This window comes from Mesoplodon mirus (genome assembly GCF_964341445.2).
Source record: "Mesoplodon mirus genome assembly, chromosome: 8".
NCBI classification, from domain to species: Eukaryota; Metazoa; Chordata; class Mammalia; order Artiodactyla; family Ziphiidae; genus Mesoplodon; species Mesoplodon mirus.
Window position 1 is genome coordinate 108,166,190 of NC_138984.1, and position 16,910 is coordinate 108,183,099.

General features: G+C 32.9%; 1 protein-coding gene across 5 annotated transcripts in view; it reads right to left on the reverse strand.

The window, feature by feature from the left end:
* DPP10 (dipeptidyl peptidase like 10) overlaps nucleotides 1-16,910 on the reverse strand; it is a gene marked incomplete at both ends in the record, with an annotated part of 1,314,496 nt that overhangs the window by 27,698 nt on the left and 1,269,888 nt on the right. For all 5 annotated transcript variants that reach the window (XM_082631553.1, XM_082631552.1, XM_082631551.1 and 2 more), the window contains 2 exons: nucleotides 8,595-8,664; nucleotides 8,772-8,870. In XM_082631553.1, the coding sequence (XP_082487679.1) occupies nucleotides 8,595-8,664; nucleotides 8,772-8,870 (169 nt within the window). The remainder of the gene's footprint in view (nucleotides 1-8,594; nucleotides 8,665-8,771; nucleotides 8,871-16,910) is intronic.

Consider the following 16,910-nt stretch of genomic DNA (forward strand, 5'->3'; position numbering starts at 1 on the left):
TGAAAAGCACTCAGAAGCCTATCTTTAATTATAGAATATACTTGTATGTTTCAAATAGGTAATCAATTTACATTATTCATATGAAACCATATCACATCGTTCATGTCATTCATATGAAACCATTAATATCTGAGACCTGTATTAAGAGAGGAAAAGAGCTAAAATGATATAAATATGTAAGTCATAGAAGTGACTTTATATATTCTTATACTAGTATATGTACATAAATCTATCAATTTAAAATAGTCAAGAATATTATGTCTCACATATTACATACACATTTTTGTAAATTTAGAATTTTTTCCCTGTGACATTTTCTTAATACATCAACTTTGAGTGTGTACAGTTTTAAACAGTACTAAGAAATTAATACTGACATTAAGAGGCATTATCTATAGACTGTGAAAGAACAAGCTCTAATCTGTTCAAGAATAATATAAAAAGCAATGATCACCTTCTCCCCTTCCATTACCAAGATTAAATGCCACTGTCTTTTCTCTTCTTAATCATTTCCTGGGTATTACAGTGTGAATACATTTTACATTCACTTAAATGAGCAACATGAACAAGAATGAGAAAAGTCAGAAACTTAAAATTTAAAGTTTGACCCTCCTTACATGGCAAAGCAGTAATGACTCATTGAGACAAGTACTAGCTATCTCTCTTGTCCATTTACATCTAGCAAATGTGTTATCTTTGTAAAAAACTGAGAGTGAAATGGGTATGTATTTGGCATGAACAAGTGGATAAGCAAATAATGTTATAGAAATTTTGGAATATGTGTGTCTTTACTCTTGGGAAACAAAACAAACTTTTCTTTCTTTTTTTTTTTTTTTTTTTGCGGTATGCGGGCCTCTCACTGCTGTGGTTTCTCCCGTTGTGGAGCACAGGCTCCGGACATGCAGGCTCAGCGGCCACGGCTCACGAGTCCAGCTGCTCCGCGGCATGTAAGATCTTCCCGGACCGGGGCACGAACCCGTGTCCCCTGCATCGGCAGGCGGACTCTCAACCACTGCACCACCAGGGAAGCCCCACCAACTTACTTCTAACGATCTGATCTGCTCAAAAATCTATGAATCCACATAGTAAGTGAAGAGAGTAAAGACTTCCCATAAAGTGAACTCTGATTAGAATTTGGAATTTTATGAAATAGTGTGGATTGAGAATTTGATCTTTCATGTGGACTATCTAGGAACTTACCCATGATGTTTTTAAATTAATTTTTTATTGGAGTATAGTTGCTTTCCAATGTTGTGTTAGTTTCTGCTGTACAGCAAAGTGAATCAGCTATACGTATGCACATAACCCCTCTTTTTTGGATTTCCTTCTCATTTAAGTCACCACAGAGCACTGAGTAGAATTCCCTGTGCTATACAGTAGGTTCTCATTAGTTACCTGTTTTATACATAGTAGTGTATATATGTCAATCCCAATCCCACAATTCATCCTTTATAATCTTTATTTTACACCAAAGCATTAACAGGGTACAGGTGGAAAATGTTACATTCTAGAGATTATCACAAACTGTTAAGTGGGAAGAATGGAAGATTATATGAATTTGGTTTTAGAGAAGTCCCTATTGATTCTGGACGGCATTTTTTATAATCTTCCAATAATAATTATCATGCAATGGGATATGTAAGTAGAGTATTGTGTAATAGAAAGAGCAGAGCTTTTTGATCTGAAAAATAAATTGAAAAAACCTTTGAGTTCAAACACTAATTTTGTCCTGCCCATGATCTTGGAGTTAATACCCATGTCATATTTTAGTCATAGTTTCCTTGTGTTAAACTGAGGAAAGTGATATTTACCTCACTTGGTCTCTGTAAGAATTAAAGATGGCATTTATACATCCTTCGCATGATGCCCCTTGTACAATAAACACTCAGTAAATGGTAGCTATTATTAAATCATATTATTTTAAGAAGATATTCTCAATAATCCAATGTAAAAGAGAAACAGTAAAAAGATAACATGAAACTAAACTAAACTGCAGAAAAATTGACTAAACTGCAGAAAAATTGATTCATCCTAAAGGCTGATTTAACACATTATAAACTCTCAAATAATTTACCTCTCTTTTTCTCTACTTTGATTTAACTCATTCCTGATGACTAACTCAGGGTTGATTGATTTCTTTGTCTATTCATTCATGTATTCCTTCATTCATATATTCACTCCTTCATACATTCATTTATTCATTCATTCTATGAATGTTTTAGGAACATAAATAATGCTCTAAGCACTGTGTTAAGGTAAAATGATACAAAAAGGGTTGTTATCAGCAATGAGTTTATAGTTTAAAAGAAGAGACGGCAAAGAAAATATTGTATGTAATCTGGTGTGGTTTCATGTTATAACAGAGGTGTGTATAGAATTATGTAAAAATACATCTCAAAGTCTTAATAGAAACTAAAGGTACTAGGAGACTGTGGAAAAAGACACAGAGAAATGATTGAGAAGCTGGTATTTCATTTTTAAAACAGTTTTTAAAAATATCTAGAGCACTAAATGTCTCTTTAGAGGGTGGGTGGAGCCAGATGAAGATGGAGAGATATGTGGGAAACAGATGAAAACTTTTGTATGCTGGGTTAGGAAATGTGAACTTTTAATCAATTAGAGAATAATAATGAGAGGATTTTTCCCAGGAGAGCCACATTTTCAGATATGGATCTCACAAAGTTCACTCTAGCAGCAGAGTGGAAAAGAAACTGAAAGAGAGAGGATATAGCAATACATTACAGAAAAGGAAGTGTAAGTAGAGAGCAGGGTGACAGATTAGAATTGACTCATCCAGTTATGCTCTATGCCTGGTGTGGGACTTGAAAAAGTCCTCTTGGAGGACTCCATTGGTTCAAAGGTCAAGACAAGACACTATGGTCCCAAGAACCTAATGTTATTCAACATTTTAAATAACATCCATATTGTTTTTTTGAAAGGAAAATGTGTGTATGAAGAAAGTAGTGACATTAACTTGACTGCTGGAGATGAGTAGCTGGATAATTTCGCTCAGTATGAACATATCAATTATACCGTGCTTTTTACCAGAATAACTATACAAAAAGAGCTGGAAAACAGCTTACTTCCATTAAGATGACCAAGTTCTAGGACTCTGATATGAATAACGTTGACTAAATGATGAAAATATCTAGATAAAAATGAATAATGCTCTCCAGTTAAAATGGCTTAGTGGGAAACTGTAGTATACTGTAGTAATAACCATATTCATCTGATTTCTGGCCATTGTCAATCTCTTCACTCAACACAAATTTGTGGAGCAACTCTGCAAAAACTAGTTGCTGTGAGGAAGACGTAAATGAATAAGGCATTGTTTAATGCATGGAATATATTACTATATTAAAATAAAGTTGTTTTTTTAATTTAATTTATTTTATTTTATTTTATTTTTTGCGGTACGCGGGCCTCTCACTGTTGTGGCCTCTCCCATTGTGGAGCACAGGCTCCGGACGCACAGGCTCAGTGGCCATGGCTCACGGGCCCAGCCGCTCCACGGCATGTGGGATCTTCCCGGACCGGGGCACAAACCCATGTCCCCTTAATCAGCAGGCAGACTCTCAACCACTGCACCACCAGGGAAGCCCTAAAATTAAGATTTTTAACATTTCTATTTTCCTAAGATGCTGAAATATTCATAAGCCATTCTATAAATTGTTTCTCTAAATACTCACTTCTAGACCATGGATTTTTCCTTCAGAAACATTGGTGCAACATCTAGTGGGAGTCAGAAATTCCCTAAATAGTATATAAAAACATCCTCACCAAATTAGGGTAAAGTGGGAAAAGTAACAATATGATCAATATGATTCAAGATATATGGAAAGACTTTGAACAGAAGGCTGTCACTGTAGGAGGAGGCATAGATTTGAGATTGTTATAGGATATAGATGGGCTGATGAAGAGGGTGAAAGAAAGCTTCAGGAAGATAAGACTTGACGGATGATCAAGAATTCATTAGGATTTCAAGGAAGATGAATTCAGCAAGATGGGACTAAGTCATAAGGGCATGATAAAGGATGTTGCATTCTGGAAATTAATGTAATGTGTTGAACAGTCACTGCCTCTCTGTGTCAGACCTTTGCCAAGGGTGGCATGGATAAGTTGAACATGAAAGAGTATAAAATGGGAAGACATGATGATTCCTTGGTACTGAATGAAACTCCTCAGCTTGATATGCTTGTCTTCAGGAACATAGTGAACAGAGAAAAAACCTTTCATCTCTAATAACAATATATCTGTTTAGATTGTTTCTTATCAGGCTCTAGGCCTTTAGATTTATATTAATTTATCAAATAAACATCTATAACTGTAGGCTCTCTCTCAAGTAATCTTCAGTCTTGCACCATTAAAAGAATTACAGATTAGTTAGTAAGTTTTCATAAGGTTCCTCTATGTGTGCCAGGTATTGTGGAGATAACACAAATCTAAAAAAATGATTACAGATTTCAAGATGCCATTTCAGCCATTAGCACAGCTTCTTGCACATAAAAGCAACATGGTAAATTTATATTGTACTAAGTTACATATATAGGAGTAGAAAATAAGAATAACATAAGAAACAATAATTCAAGGAGATACATGCTGAATTGGATATAGATGGATATAGTATATATAGTGTAGACTAGATGCATATAGAATAGGTATGAACGTGAATATAGACTACTGGGTTCTTAAGTACTCAATATAACGTTAAGGAGAAAGACTGAAGAAAGGGCAATAGGAGTAAAAAAAGAAAAGGGGGTCATGACTCCACAGAGGCTACTTAAGTTGAGGCCACTGAGAAACATTTGTAGTGGCAATGCTTCTTAGATTTTCTATTACAGTAAAATATTTGGTTGCCATTGATTCACTTGTACTTTCAATATCATGAAATTAGGTTTCAGTTTCAGAAAATATGGCCACAGACAGGTCCTCAAAGGACCATTTCTTCTGAGGTTCCATAATGAAAACTTAGCAGAAAGATGATTCCTAATAGCCAGAGGCTACTTTCTTCAAGGCCAATCTTCCTTCAACTCCTCAGATTGCTGCAGCCGGTCTCCAACTTATGCATTCACTATAGAATTTCCTGGACGCAAACCCATCTCTATAGATGAGGAAGTGACTCACAGACTGTCAGGTACTAGATGCACTGCACAGAATAGCAATAAAGTAGTGATACCAAAATCACTAAATCATCTCTTAGCCTCATGGAAATATTAGTTACTTTATTTACTATTATTCACTGTCAAATTGTCCATTTAGGGGAAAAAAGACAATTATTATTATTTTCTTTTTTTGAGTGTGGAGTCCACTTATAACTGAACTCAGTACTTAATCTTAAGAAAAAAAATGCCCTTAAATTATAAACCTGAAAAACAGGTAAAAGACACTTTACACTTAAGGCATTCTGACCTATATGGGTTTCCAAGCATAAATATTTTCGGAATGATCATGTAGCTTAAACCAATTGATCATTATATAAATATAAAATCAAAAAAGAAAAAAATCCTCAGTTTGGCTTTGTAAGTCATATTCTGTGAAACTTCTGAGAATTTACCTCTAAAAATCAAGGAGTTTGGATAAATTAAATTAATATTTAGTATAATCAGCATATAAAAACAAATGAAAACTAATGAATTAGTACTCACTTTTATTCTTTTCAACTAAAAAAGTGGCAAATTAAACTCTATAGGCCTAATTATATTATCTTATCTGCTTTAGTAATGTCTATTAAATAATTTTATGGATGCTAAAATATATTATTAAATGTTTAAATTGATACTTTTAAATATTAAAATGACTACTACTTCTAATAATAACTATGATTATGGTTACAATTTATTAAACACCAACTGCAAATGTTTATGCTCTTCCAGACACTATGGTGACATGTTTATATATATAATTCCACGTTATTGTCTTCAATTTATTTATAAGGAAACTGAAGCTTAGAAAAATTAAGCAATGTACTGGTAAATCTTTGAGCTGAGATTTGAACCCAGGCCTACCTGACTCCTAAGCCAGTACTTTTACTCTACTCTCCTGCCTCTAAAAAACACTTGACTATTCCTTCCTAATAAGAGAGTTGAGTCTTGTGCAATTCCTTATATTCCTCTTATGAACTAAAAATCACCCAGACCAAAGCACAAATCTGATGGCAGGACAAGCCAGTTGGCTTCCCTGACTCAAGTCTACAGAGAGAATTTGAACTCTTGTCTACTTTTTCCCCCAAAGTCTGACACACTCTGGAGCCAGTGGATATGTGAATGGGAAGAACTGTCTACACATCCAACTGCATATGTAAGTCATGCTTCAACGAAGGATGCCTAGTAGAGTTCCTTTCCCTGAGAAGCCTCATTTCTCATTGAATAAAAAGAACAACCCCTTTTCCCAAAAGGAGATATGACTGAGACAGAACATGAGGTTGAGATTTTTTTTTTTCAGTTTTTTCTCACTTTAGTGCCTGAGATATTTCCCCAATAAATCACACATACAGTTCAAATAGGAATTGAATACTCAGCCACAAAAATGAATGAAATAATGCCATGTGCAACATGGGTGGACCTAAAGATTATCATACTAAATGAAGTAAGTCAGACAGAGAAAGACAAATATCATACCCTATCACTTATACATGGAATCTTAAAAAATGATAAAAATGAACTTATTTACAAAACAGAAATAGACTCACAGACAGAGAAAACAAACTTATCGTTACCAAAGGGGAAATGGGGGAGGATGGACAAATTAGGAGTTTGAGATAAACATATATACACTATGTATAATATATATATATATATATATATATAATAGATTAAGTATATATATAATAGATTAACTGAATCACTTTGCTGTATACCTGAAACATTGTAAATCAATTAAAATTTATTATACTTCAATTTAAAAAAAAGCACTAAAGACAACTAAGTGAAAGAGAAGATACAGGAGAAGGAGTTAAGATAAGAAAAGAGCAAATAAGAACTTCCTCAGGAAGATATCAAGAAATTTCAGGGCCTCTGGCTATTAGGGACAAAGGAGAAAGGTCCTGGCATGAGAAACAAAGATAGCTCAAGGTATTAGAGTTGGTAATAAACTGAGTGATAATATTAAGTATTGTATTTTCTGTATTATTTGGCTTATTAAAATGAAATGACAAATTGCTTCTATTTATCAAAAGATCTAAATCAATGCAATCTGTATAAAAAAGAATGAATTATAATCACAATAATTATAAGACTCATGTGCTAGGCATTTTATATGTTATTTCATTTAATCTAAAAAGCAGCCTTAAAACATAGGCTGGATTATAATGCTCATTTTATATTTGGAAAAGCTGAACCTTACAAGAGGTTATGTAACTTGTTCAAGGACACACTGTTAGTAAATGACAAAACTGGAATTTGAAGCCAGGCAGTTGGATTCCGCAGACTGAATACTTACTGTCCACATTCAATAGTTATAGCAAGTAATGTTATTTTCTATTCTACTCTTCCAAAAAGGCTCTGAACAATCGTAGACAATTTTAAGCACTGTCATAGCAATATGTTGGCTGGGCTCTTAATAAGGAAAATAGCTAATAACTCTCAGGAATACAATTCTACATCAATATCAAGTTAGTTAACCAATAGATGTTAGAGGTCTCTGTGCCCAGTAGTATATAGTCACAATATAATCTCACAGAAAGTATGAATGAATTCAATTCCAAAGTCAATTCCAAGTTGGAAAATCCTAAGAGTCAGATTTTTCTGAGGACAGGAGTGGCCTCCTGCTGACCTTAAATCCAGGAAGGAAAACTGGTAAGAGTAATATAAATATAACAAATCGTTTCAACAATGGAAATAAATGTTTCCTCAATGCTGCATCAAGAACTAATAGAAAACATAAGGCTTACCTGTGAAAACATGGATGTACTTTAAAAACATCATGCTAAGTGAAACAACCAGTCACAGAAGGGCAAATACTGCATGATTCCACTTACGTGAGGCATCTAAAATTGTCAGATTCATAGAAGCAGAGAGTAGAATGGTGGTTGCCAGGGGCTGGAGGGGGGAGGGATGGGGAGTTGCTTTTCAATGGGTATAAAGTTTCAGTCATGCAAGATGAATAAGTTCTAGAGATCTGCTATACAGCACTGTGCCTGTAGTTAACAACACTGGATTGTATACCTAAAATTTTGTCCAGAGGGTAGATCTCATGTTAAGTGCTCTCACCACAATTTTAAAAAAATGGCTTTTACAAATCTAGTATAACTTTGATATGACAAATATATCACAAAGAAAGAAAGAAAAAAAACAAAGTGAGCATAGAGCTTGAGTAATTGCTAAGCAGACATCCATAAACCAAACTATATGTATCATTATTCCCAGGAGTAATATTGAGTGCAATTTGGGATGCAAGAAGCACAAACAATTACACACCCTTCCATATTATTTAGTGGTGGTGTCCTTGAGGAACTCATACAACTGATAGCTGTCCCATTTATCTACACATATAGGATTTCTTCTGTTGTTTTTTAATCAGAATACTGCCATGTGAGACATAAGAAAAATTCTAAACTCTTTAGGTTCCTTTATTTCAAAAACAAATAAAATACTTACATTATTAACAGAAGAGCATACTGGTTTCGGTCCGTAAAATCTTTGGGAAAGGACAACTGTAAAGGAAGTTCTTTTAAAGAAAGAGCAAAATATTAAAGATGGAGAGTCATTTATATGTAAAACTATAAGGTGCAGAGAAAGATTTTTTTTAATAACATAGCATGCACAAAACTTTACCATAGTCATCAATATGAAGTGTTTTAATTTCGGACTTTACTATCTTCTTCTTCAGGATAGCTTCCTTCAGCATAGAATTGCTTTCCAATATAAAATATTCTATAAGTCAAAAAGGATAGTGTAAATAATCTCTATGTGTTGATTAAGAAACAGTGTAACACAAATAATTATCCATCATTACCATTTGACAGGCACTGTGTTAGTCACCGATTACTCTCTCATAAATTCTCTTCTGGATTATTACAACAGTTTTCTAATTGAGCTTCTTTATTCCAGTGAAATTGTCTCCAGTTGCCCCTTATACTTGGAATTAGCATTTACGTTTTCAAAATGTAAATCTGATCATGTAAATGTTATGCTTAAGAATATATTTTAAATAATACAAAATTATCTAGCACCCAATGACTTAAAATTCACAATGCCTGAATTCTAATACAAAGTTACCAAGCATGCAAAAAATCAGGAAAATATCACCCATGATGAGTACAAATTTTATTTAATAGAAAGAACCCAGAAATGACACAGATGCATATAATAGATAATGACATTGAAACAGAGATTATAATTACATTCCATGTGTTAAGTTTAAAAAAAGCCTGAGGATACTAAGGAGAAATATGAAAGACATTTTAAAAACAAACAAGTTAAAATTCTAAAAATAAGAACTGAAAAATTTGAGATACATGAAAACTATAAAATCTAAGAAGAAAAAATACTGGATAGGATTAACAACATATTAGATACTGCAGAAGAAAAGATTAATGAATTCAACAATATAGCAATAGAAAATATTAAAATGGCTTTTTTTATAAAAACCAAAAAAAAAAAAAAAGAGAGAGAAAACTGACAAAACATGAAGGGAGAGAAATATCAGTCACTTGCTGGAATTTTTATTGCTATATTAAAAATATAGATTTTTTGAGGATTTTTATAGACTAAAAACAGTGAACTTTCTAATCCATAAATATGTATGCATGTATATATCCATTTGAGTCTTTAATTTCTTCCAGAAATGTTTGCTTTCATTTTAGGAGACTGACATATTTCTATCAGATGTATTATTGGATAGTATATAGTATACTATAGTATATAGTACATAGTTTCAGATGTTACTTTAAGTAGTTATTTTTAAATTTTGCATTGCCTTATAGTATATAAAATAGTTGATTTTTGTACATTAACCTATAGTTGTAATAACCCTGATAAATTCACTCATTATTTCTAATAGTATTATGAGTGTGTGTGGATTCCATTTTTTTTAATTTGGTTCTGTTTTGTTTATATCTTCTGCAAATAAAGGCAATTTCTTTTACCTATATTTCTTTTTCTTGCCTCATTTCACTAAGTCCTCTAACACAATGTTGCAAAGAGGTGGTGAGAGCAGACATTTTTACTTTTTCCCAGTTTTGGGGGAAATGCATTGTCTTCAACATTAAGTATGATGTCAGTTGTTGTATTTTTGTACATACCATTCATCAAGTTAAATCATTTTTTTTTCTTCTGGCCCAGTTATTATTATTACTTTATTATTATTGTTGTTTTTCATTTTTAATCAAATATTCTTTCTAAATCCTTTGAGTTGTTAAGTTGACAGTATAACATAGTAAGTTGTATTGATTAATTATTGAATATCATAGCAATCATGGATTCCTCAGGTAAACCCCACATGGTCATAATATATTATTCTTTTATAAATTGCTGGATTTTTCTTGCTACTATTTAGTTAAGGAATTTTGCATCAATATTCATGAGAAAAATTGATTTTTTTTTGTCCTTGTTATGTCTATGTTGAATCTGGAATCTGGTTGATGTTGGCCTTATAGTTTCTGAGAGTATATGTGAACTTGGTATTAATATATTAAATGTTGAACAGAATGCACCAGTGAAGCTACTGGAACTGGAATTTACTTTGTGGGAAGAGTATTAATTTACTAAAATTAAAACTTTTAGTAGATAATGGGATATTTATATATTGTATATCTTCCTGTTTGAATGTTTAGAAATTTTTCTTTTAAGAAATTCACCCATTTTATCTAAGATGTCAAATTTACTGCCCTAAAATTACTTATAGTATTCCATTACTGGCATTCCAATGTCTGTAGAACCTGTTATTAACATCATCTATTTCATTAATGAAAATGACAGTGTACTTTTTCTTTTAAGGGTCTATCTAGAACTTTATCAATTTTATTTATGTTTTCTAAGAAAATATTTTTGGTTTTTAATATGTTTTTCTGTACTGTCAGTCCATTTTCTATATCATTTATTTCTATTCTTATCTTTATAATTTCCTTCCTTCAACTTACTTTGGATTAATTTGCTCTTTTTTTCTAGCTTCTTAAGGTGGAATCTTAGATGATTGATTTTAAAGATTTCCTTTTTTATAAAGTAAGAATTTAGAGACATAAACTTATTTCTAATCACAATGTTAGGTATCCCTAAATTTAGATTAGTTGTGTTTTCATTTTCATTTGGCTCAAAATATTTTCCAATTATTTTCCTAAATTCTTCTTTGATCTTTGTGTTATTTAAAGATGCATGTCTGATGGCAACACATTCTTGTTTCTTTTTTCTTGATTCTTTATTTTGGCTTTACTTTTGAGGGATATTTTCTAAGTTTGTTATTCTATGTTGATAGTTTTGTATTGTTTTGCTTCCCATCAGTATTCTAAAGGTTTTTCTCAATTGCTTTTTTCTGATGAGAAGCCTGCAGTAACTCTTGGCTTTCTTACTATGTATGTAATATGTGGAAGTAAATGTCTTTTTATTTTTGTATCCTGCTTGAGGGTTGTTGAGCAACTTTATATTTTTCATCAGATTTGGATTTGGCCATTAGTTCATCAAATATTTTTTCCATTTCAACTTTAATTTAAAATATTATAGATATGGATATTGGCCTAAACTATCTTAGGCTCTGTTCATTTCTTTCATTAGTTTTCTCTGCATCTGGAAGTGTCTATAGATAATGTTTCAAGTTCACTAATATTCCTTCTGCAGTGTCTAATTTGCTTTTAGTATTTTTCAGAGAAGTTTTAATTTCACATATTTTAAGTTCTTAAAATATATTCTATTTATCACTACATTCATTTTTTCTTGATAAATTTTAGCATTTTTATAATAGCCAGTTTATTGTATTTGTCAGTGGATTCCATAATTTCCATCATATCTGAATCTGCCTCAATTCACTGGCTTTCTTTTCCTAGTTATGAGTCATATTTTCTAGCTTCTATATGTAGCCAGTAATGTTTTATTGGATTCTGACCACTGTGATGTTTACATTGTTGAGTTCTGGACATCGTTCTGTCCTTTTATTAATTCCTGGACTTTGTTATAGCAGATGTTTAAGCTATTTGCGGGTCAGCTTAATTATTTGAAAGCTTTAAAAAATATTTTATTTAGTGTGAGTTTGAATGACCTTTGCTCTATGACTTGTTAAGCTCTAATACTAAGGCATGACTCTTCTGGGATCTCTCCTAAACATTCCAGTGTTCTGACTGTTTGGAACTTTAATATATCCCAGCACTGTGTGAGCTCTGGCTTTTCCCAGGCTCAGAGTATCTTCCTTCGTATGCTCAGCTAGGTATTTTCAGCAACAGATGCAGGATGATCCCTCATAACCCTATGAAGATTCCTAGTGTCCTCTCACTCTGTTTCTTCTTGTGCTCCAGTGTTATCCACCTTCCCAACATTCCAGAATCTTCAACCCTTCTGAACGCCAATTTCTGCCTCAACTGTGGCTCTGAGATACCCTTATACACTTATTTAATTGTTCCTTTTTACCCTAGAATTCAAAAAATAATTCTAGCCAGAGAGCCAGGACAATTACAACATTCAGCTGACTTTTTTCGCTTCTTTCAGGGATCACAGGCCTATCGTGACTCTTGTCCCATGCTTGAAAAGTGTTGTGTCATGTATTTTATCCTGTTATTTTTGAAAAAAAATTCTTGTATTTTCTGTTTCACTTTTCTTTTCTTTCTTTTTGCCAAGAGGCCATGTCTACTTTCAGGTACTCCATGGCCAGAATAAGAATATTATTTTAATTGTCAATGGTTTATCATTGATACTTTATTGTTAATTACAAACTCCTTAAGATGAAACATAAGGCTTTTATGATCTGCCTCCAGCCTGCCCTATAGCCTATACCTTTGATTTATCTTCAATATTTTGTTCCAGCCACATTGAACAACTTTTATCTTGCAAGTGTAAATAGTTTCATGCCTCATGATTGTGTATTCACATTCTTTCTTCCAGAAATGCTTTCCACTGACTTCCTCTTTTTTTGAACTGTGTCCACTTCTACCAGAGAAATTATCATATTCTATTATAACCATTAAGTTTTCTGATTCTTGCTTTGGACTGTGAATCTGTGTGATTTCAGGCACACCAAACCACCTCTCTTGTAAATAACTGTCGTCCTCTATAATACAAATTTGGGGAATTAGATGTTCTCAGAGATTTCTTCTATCTCCCTGATAAAAGAAATTTCAGATTATTTAAATAATAGCATATTTTCAAAGAATCTATCCAAAATATTCAATTATAGAAGTTAAAATGTGAATACTTCAACTTTATACACTTTCATTAAGGATTCAGCATTTATAATGTAAGATTTGTCATAAAAATGCACTTAATGCACTTAATTGTGGATAAAAGTGTTCTTCTTATATTTAGAAACCAATATCACCTGATATTTAATGACATAGGCAGCAATTTTTAGAGATTAAAGCCCATTAAATTTTTACCTTTATAACTTATTAGAGAGCATCTTGTTGGATAAATATTTTTAAAAGTGATCAATAGTTTATTGTATTACAGTGACTAGTTAACTGAATAAGTTAATGAATAAATACAGCTAGAGGCAGCAATATGAAAGTAATATACTAATAATTTCTCATGGCTTCTCTTTATTATCAAAAATGAATGGGAAAAAATAAATTACATGAGATAAGAGGTAGTTGAAAATTTTCTACTTCTAAATCAAAGGTATTCATTTGCTCATGGTAAAAAAACAAAATCAACCCATGGTCACAGAGAAATAAAATTATATTTAAGGGAAAAAATACAGAAGAAAATAAAGCCATTTTCAAAAGCACACAGAAGTTTCTTCATGATAAATTCAGAAAATATTTTTCAATCATAGTTTTTTGTGAAACATTATGAAGACAAGGTAGTGTTAAGACATGATTTTAATTGTGGGATTGAGGAGGAAAAGAGGATTAAAATGAGAACAGAAAATTAGGAAGAAGGAAGAAAGGGAGAGATGAGAAAATATTAGAGAGGAAGTATAAGGAGGGATGAGAAGGAGGTGCAATGGAGAGAAAGGAAGAAAGGGAAGAGACTAAAAATTAAGGAGAAAGAAAAAAATGAAAATATAAAAAGAGGAAAAGAAAAGATAGCAATATGACACAAAGGACTTCTGAAATACTAAGTAAAATTTTATATATATATATCCTTTCCTAGTCACTGAACATTTTTAAAATTTAATTTTATTTATTTTTTTATACAGCAGGTTCTTATTAGTCATATATTTTATACACATCAGTATATACATGCCAGTCTCAATTTCCCAATTCATCACACCACCCACCCTGAACCCCCGCTGCTTTTCCCCCTTGGTGTCCATACGTTTTTTCTCGACTTCTGTGTCTCAATTTCTCCTCTGCAAACTGGTTCACCTGTATAATTTTCTAGGTTCCACATATATGCATTAATATACGATGTTTGTTTTTCTCTTTCTGACTTACTTCACTCTGTATGACAGTCTCTAGATGCATCCACGTCTCTACAAATGACCCAATTTCGTTCCTTTTTATGGCTGAGTAATATTACATTGTACATATGTACCACATACTCTTTATCCATTCGACTGCCAATGGGCTTTTAGGTGGCTTCCATGACCTGGCTATTGTAAATAGGACTGCAATGAACATTGAGGTGCATGTGTCTTTTTGAATTATGGTTTTATCTGCGTATATGCCCAGTAGTGGGATTGCTGGGTCATATGGTAATTCTATTTTTAGTTTTTTAAGGAACCTCCATACTGTTCTCCATAGTGGCTGTATCAATTTACATTCCCACCAACAGTGCAAGAGGGTTCCCTTTCCTCCACACCCTCTCCAGCATTTGTTGTTTGTAGATTTTCTGATGATACCCATTCTAACTGGTGTGAGGTGATACCTCATTGTAGTTTTGATTTGTATTTCTCAACAGTTAGTGATGTTGAGCAGCTTTTCATATGTCTGTTGGCCATCTGTATGTCTTCTTAGGAGAAATGTCTATTTAGGTCTTCTGCCCATTTTGGGGTTGGGTTGATTGTTTTTTTAATACTGAGCCGCATAAGCTGTTTATATATTTTGGAGATTAAGCCTTTGTCCGTTGATTCATTGACAAATATTTTTTCCCATTCTGAGGGTTGTCTTTTCATCTTGTTTATGGTTTCCTTTGCTGTGCAAAAGCTTTTAAGCTTCATTAGGTCCCATTTATTTATTTTTATTTTTATTTCCATTACTCTAGGAGATGGATCAATAAAGATCTTGCTGTGATTTATGTCAGAGTGTTCTTCCTATGTTTTCCCCTAAGAGTTTTATAGTGCCTGGTCTTACATTTAGGTCTCTAATACATTTTGAGTTTACTTTTGTGTATGGTGTTAGGGAGTGTTCTAATTTTATTCTTTTACATGTAGCTGTCCAGTTTTCCCAGCGCCACTTATGGAAGAGACCGTCTTTTCTCCATTGTATATCATTGTCTCCTTTGTCATAGATTAGTTGATGATAGGTGCGTGGGTTTATCTCTGGGCTTTCCATCTTGTTCAATTGGTCTATATTTCTGTTTTTGTGTCAGTACCATATTGTCTTGATTATTGAAGCTTGTAGTACAGTCTGAAGTCAGGGAGTCTGATTCCTCCAGCTCCGTTTTTTCCCCTCAAGACTGCTTTGGCTATTCGAGGTCGTTTGTGTCTCCATACAAATTTTAAGATTTTCTGTTCTAGTTCTGTAAAAAATGCCATTGGTAATTTGATAGGGATTGCATTGAACCTGTAGATTGCTTTGGGTAGTATAGTCATTTCCACAATATTGATTCTCCCAATCCAAGAACATGGTATATTTCTCCATCTGTTGGTATCATCTTTAATTTCTTTCATCAGTGTCTTACAGTTTTCTGCTTACAGGTCTTTTGTCTCCTTAGGTAGGTTTATTCCTAGGTATTTTATTCTTTTTGTTGCAAGGGTAAATGGAAGTGTTTCCTTAATTTCTCTTTCAGATTTTTCATCATTAGTGTATAGGAATGCAAGAGATTTCTATGCATTAATTTTGTATCCTGCTACTTTACCAAATTCATTGATTAGCTCTAGCAGTTTTCTGGTGGCATCTTTAGGATTCTCCATGTATAGCATCATGTCATCTGCAAACAGTGACAATTTTACTGCTTCTTTTCCAATTTGTATTCCTTTTATTTCTTTTTCTTCTCTGATTGCCATGGCTAGGACTTCCAAAGCTATGTTGAATAATAGTGGAGACAGTGGACATCCTTGTCTTGTTTCTGATCTTAGAGGAATTGCTTTCAGTTTTTCACCATTGAGAATGATGTTTGCTGTGGGTTTGTCATATATGGCCTGTATTATGTTGAGGTAAGTTCCCTCTATGCCCACTTTCTGGAGAGTTTTTATCATAAATGGGTGTTGAATTTTGTCAAAAGCTTTTTCTGCATTTAATGAGAAGATCATATGGTTTTTTTCTTCAATTTGTTAATATGGTGTATCACATTGATTGATTTGCATATATTGAAGAATCCTTGCATCCCTTGGATAATCCCACTTGAACGTGGTTATGATCCTTTTAATGTGTTGTTGGATTCTTTTTGCTAGTATATTGTTGAGGATTTTTGCATCTATATTCATCAGTGATATTGGTCTGTAATTTTCTTTTTTTGTAGTATCTTGGTCTGGTTTTGGTATCAGGGTGATGGTGGCCTCATAGAATGAGATTGTGAGTGTTCCTTCCTCTGCAATTTTTTTGGAAGAGTTTGAGAGGGATGGGTGTTAGCTCTTCTCTAAATGTTTGATAGAATTCAACTGTGAAGCCATCTGGTCCTGGGCTTTTGTTTGTTGGAAGATTTTTAATCACAGTTTCAATTTCATTA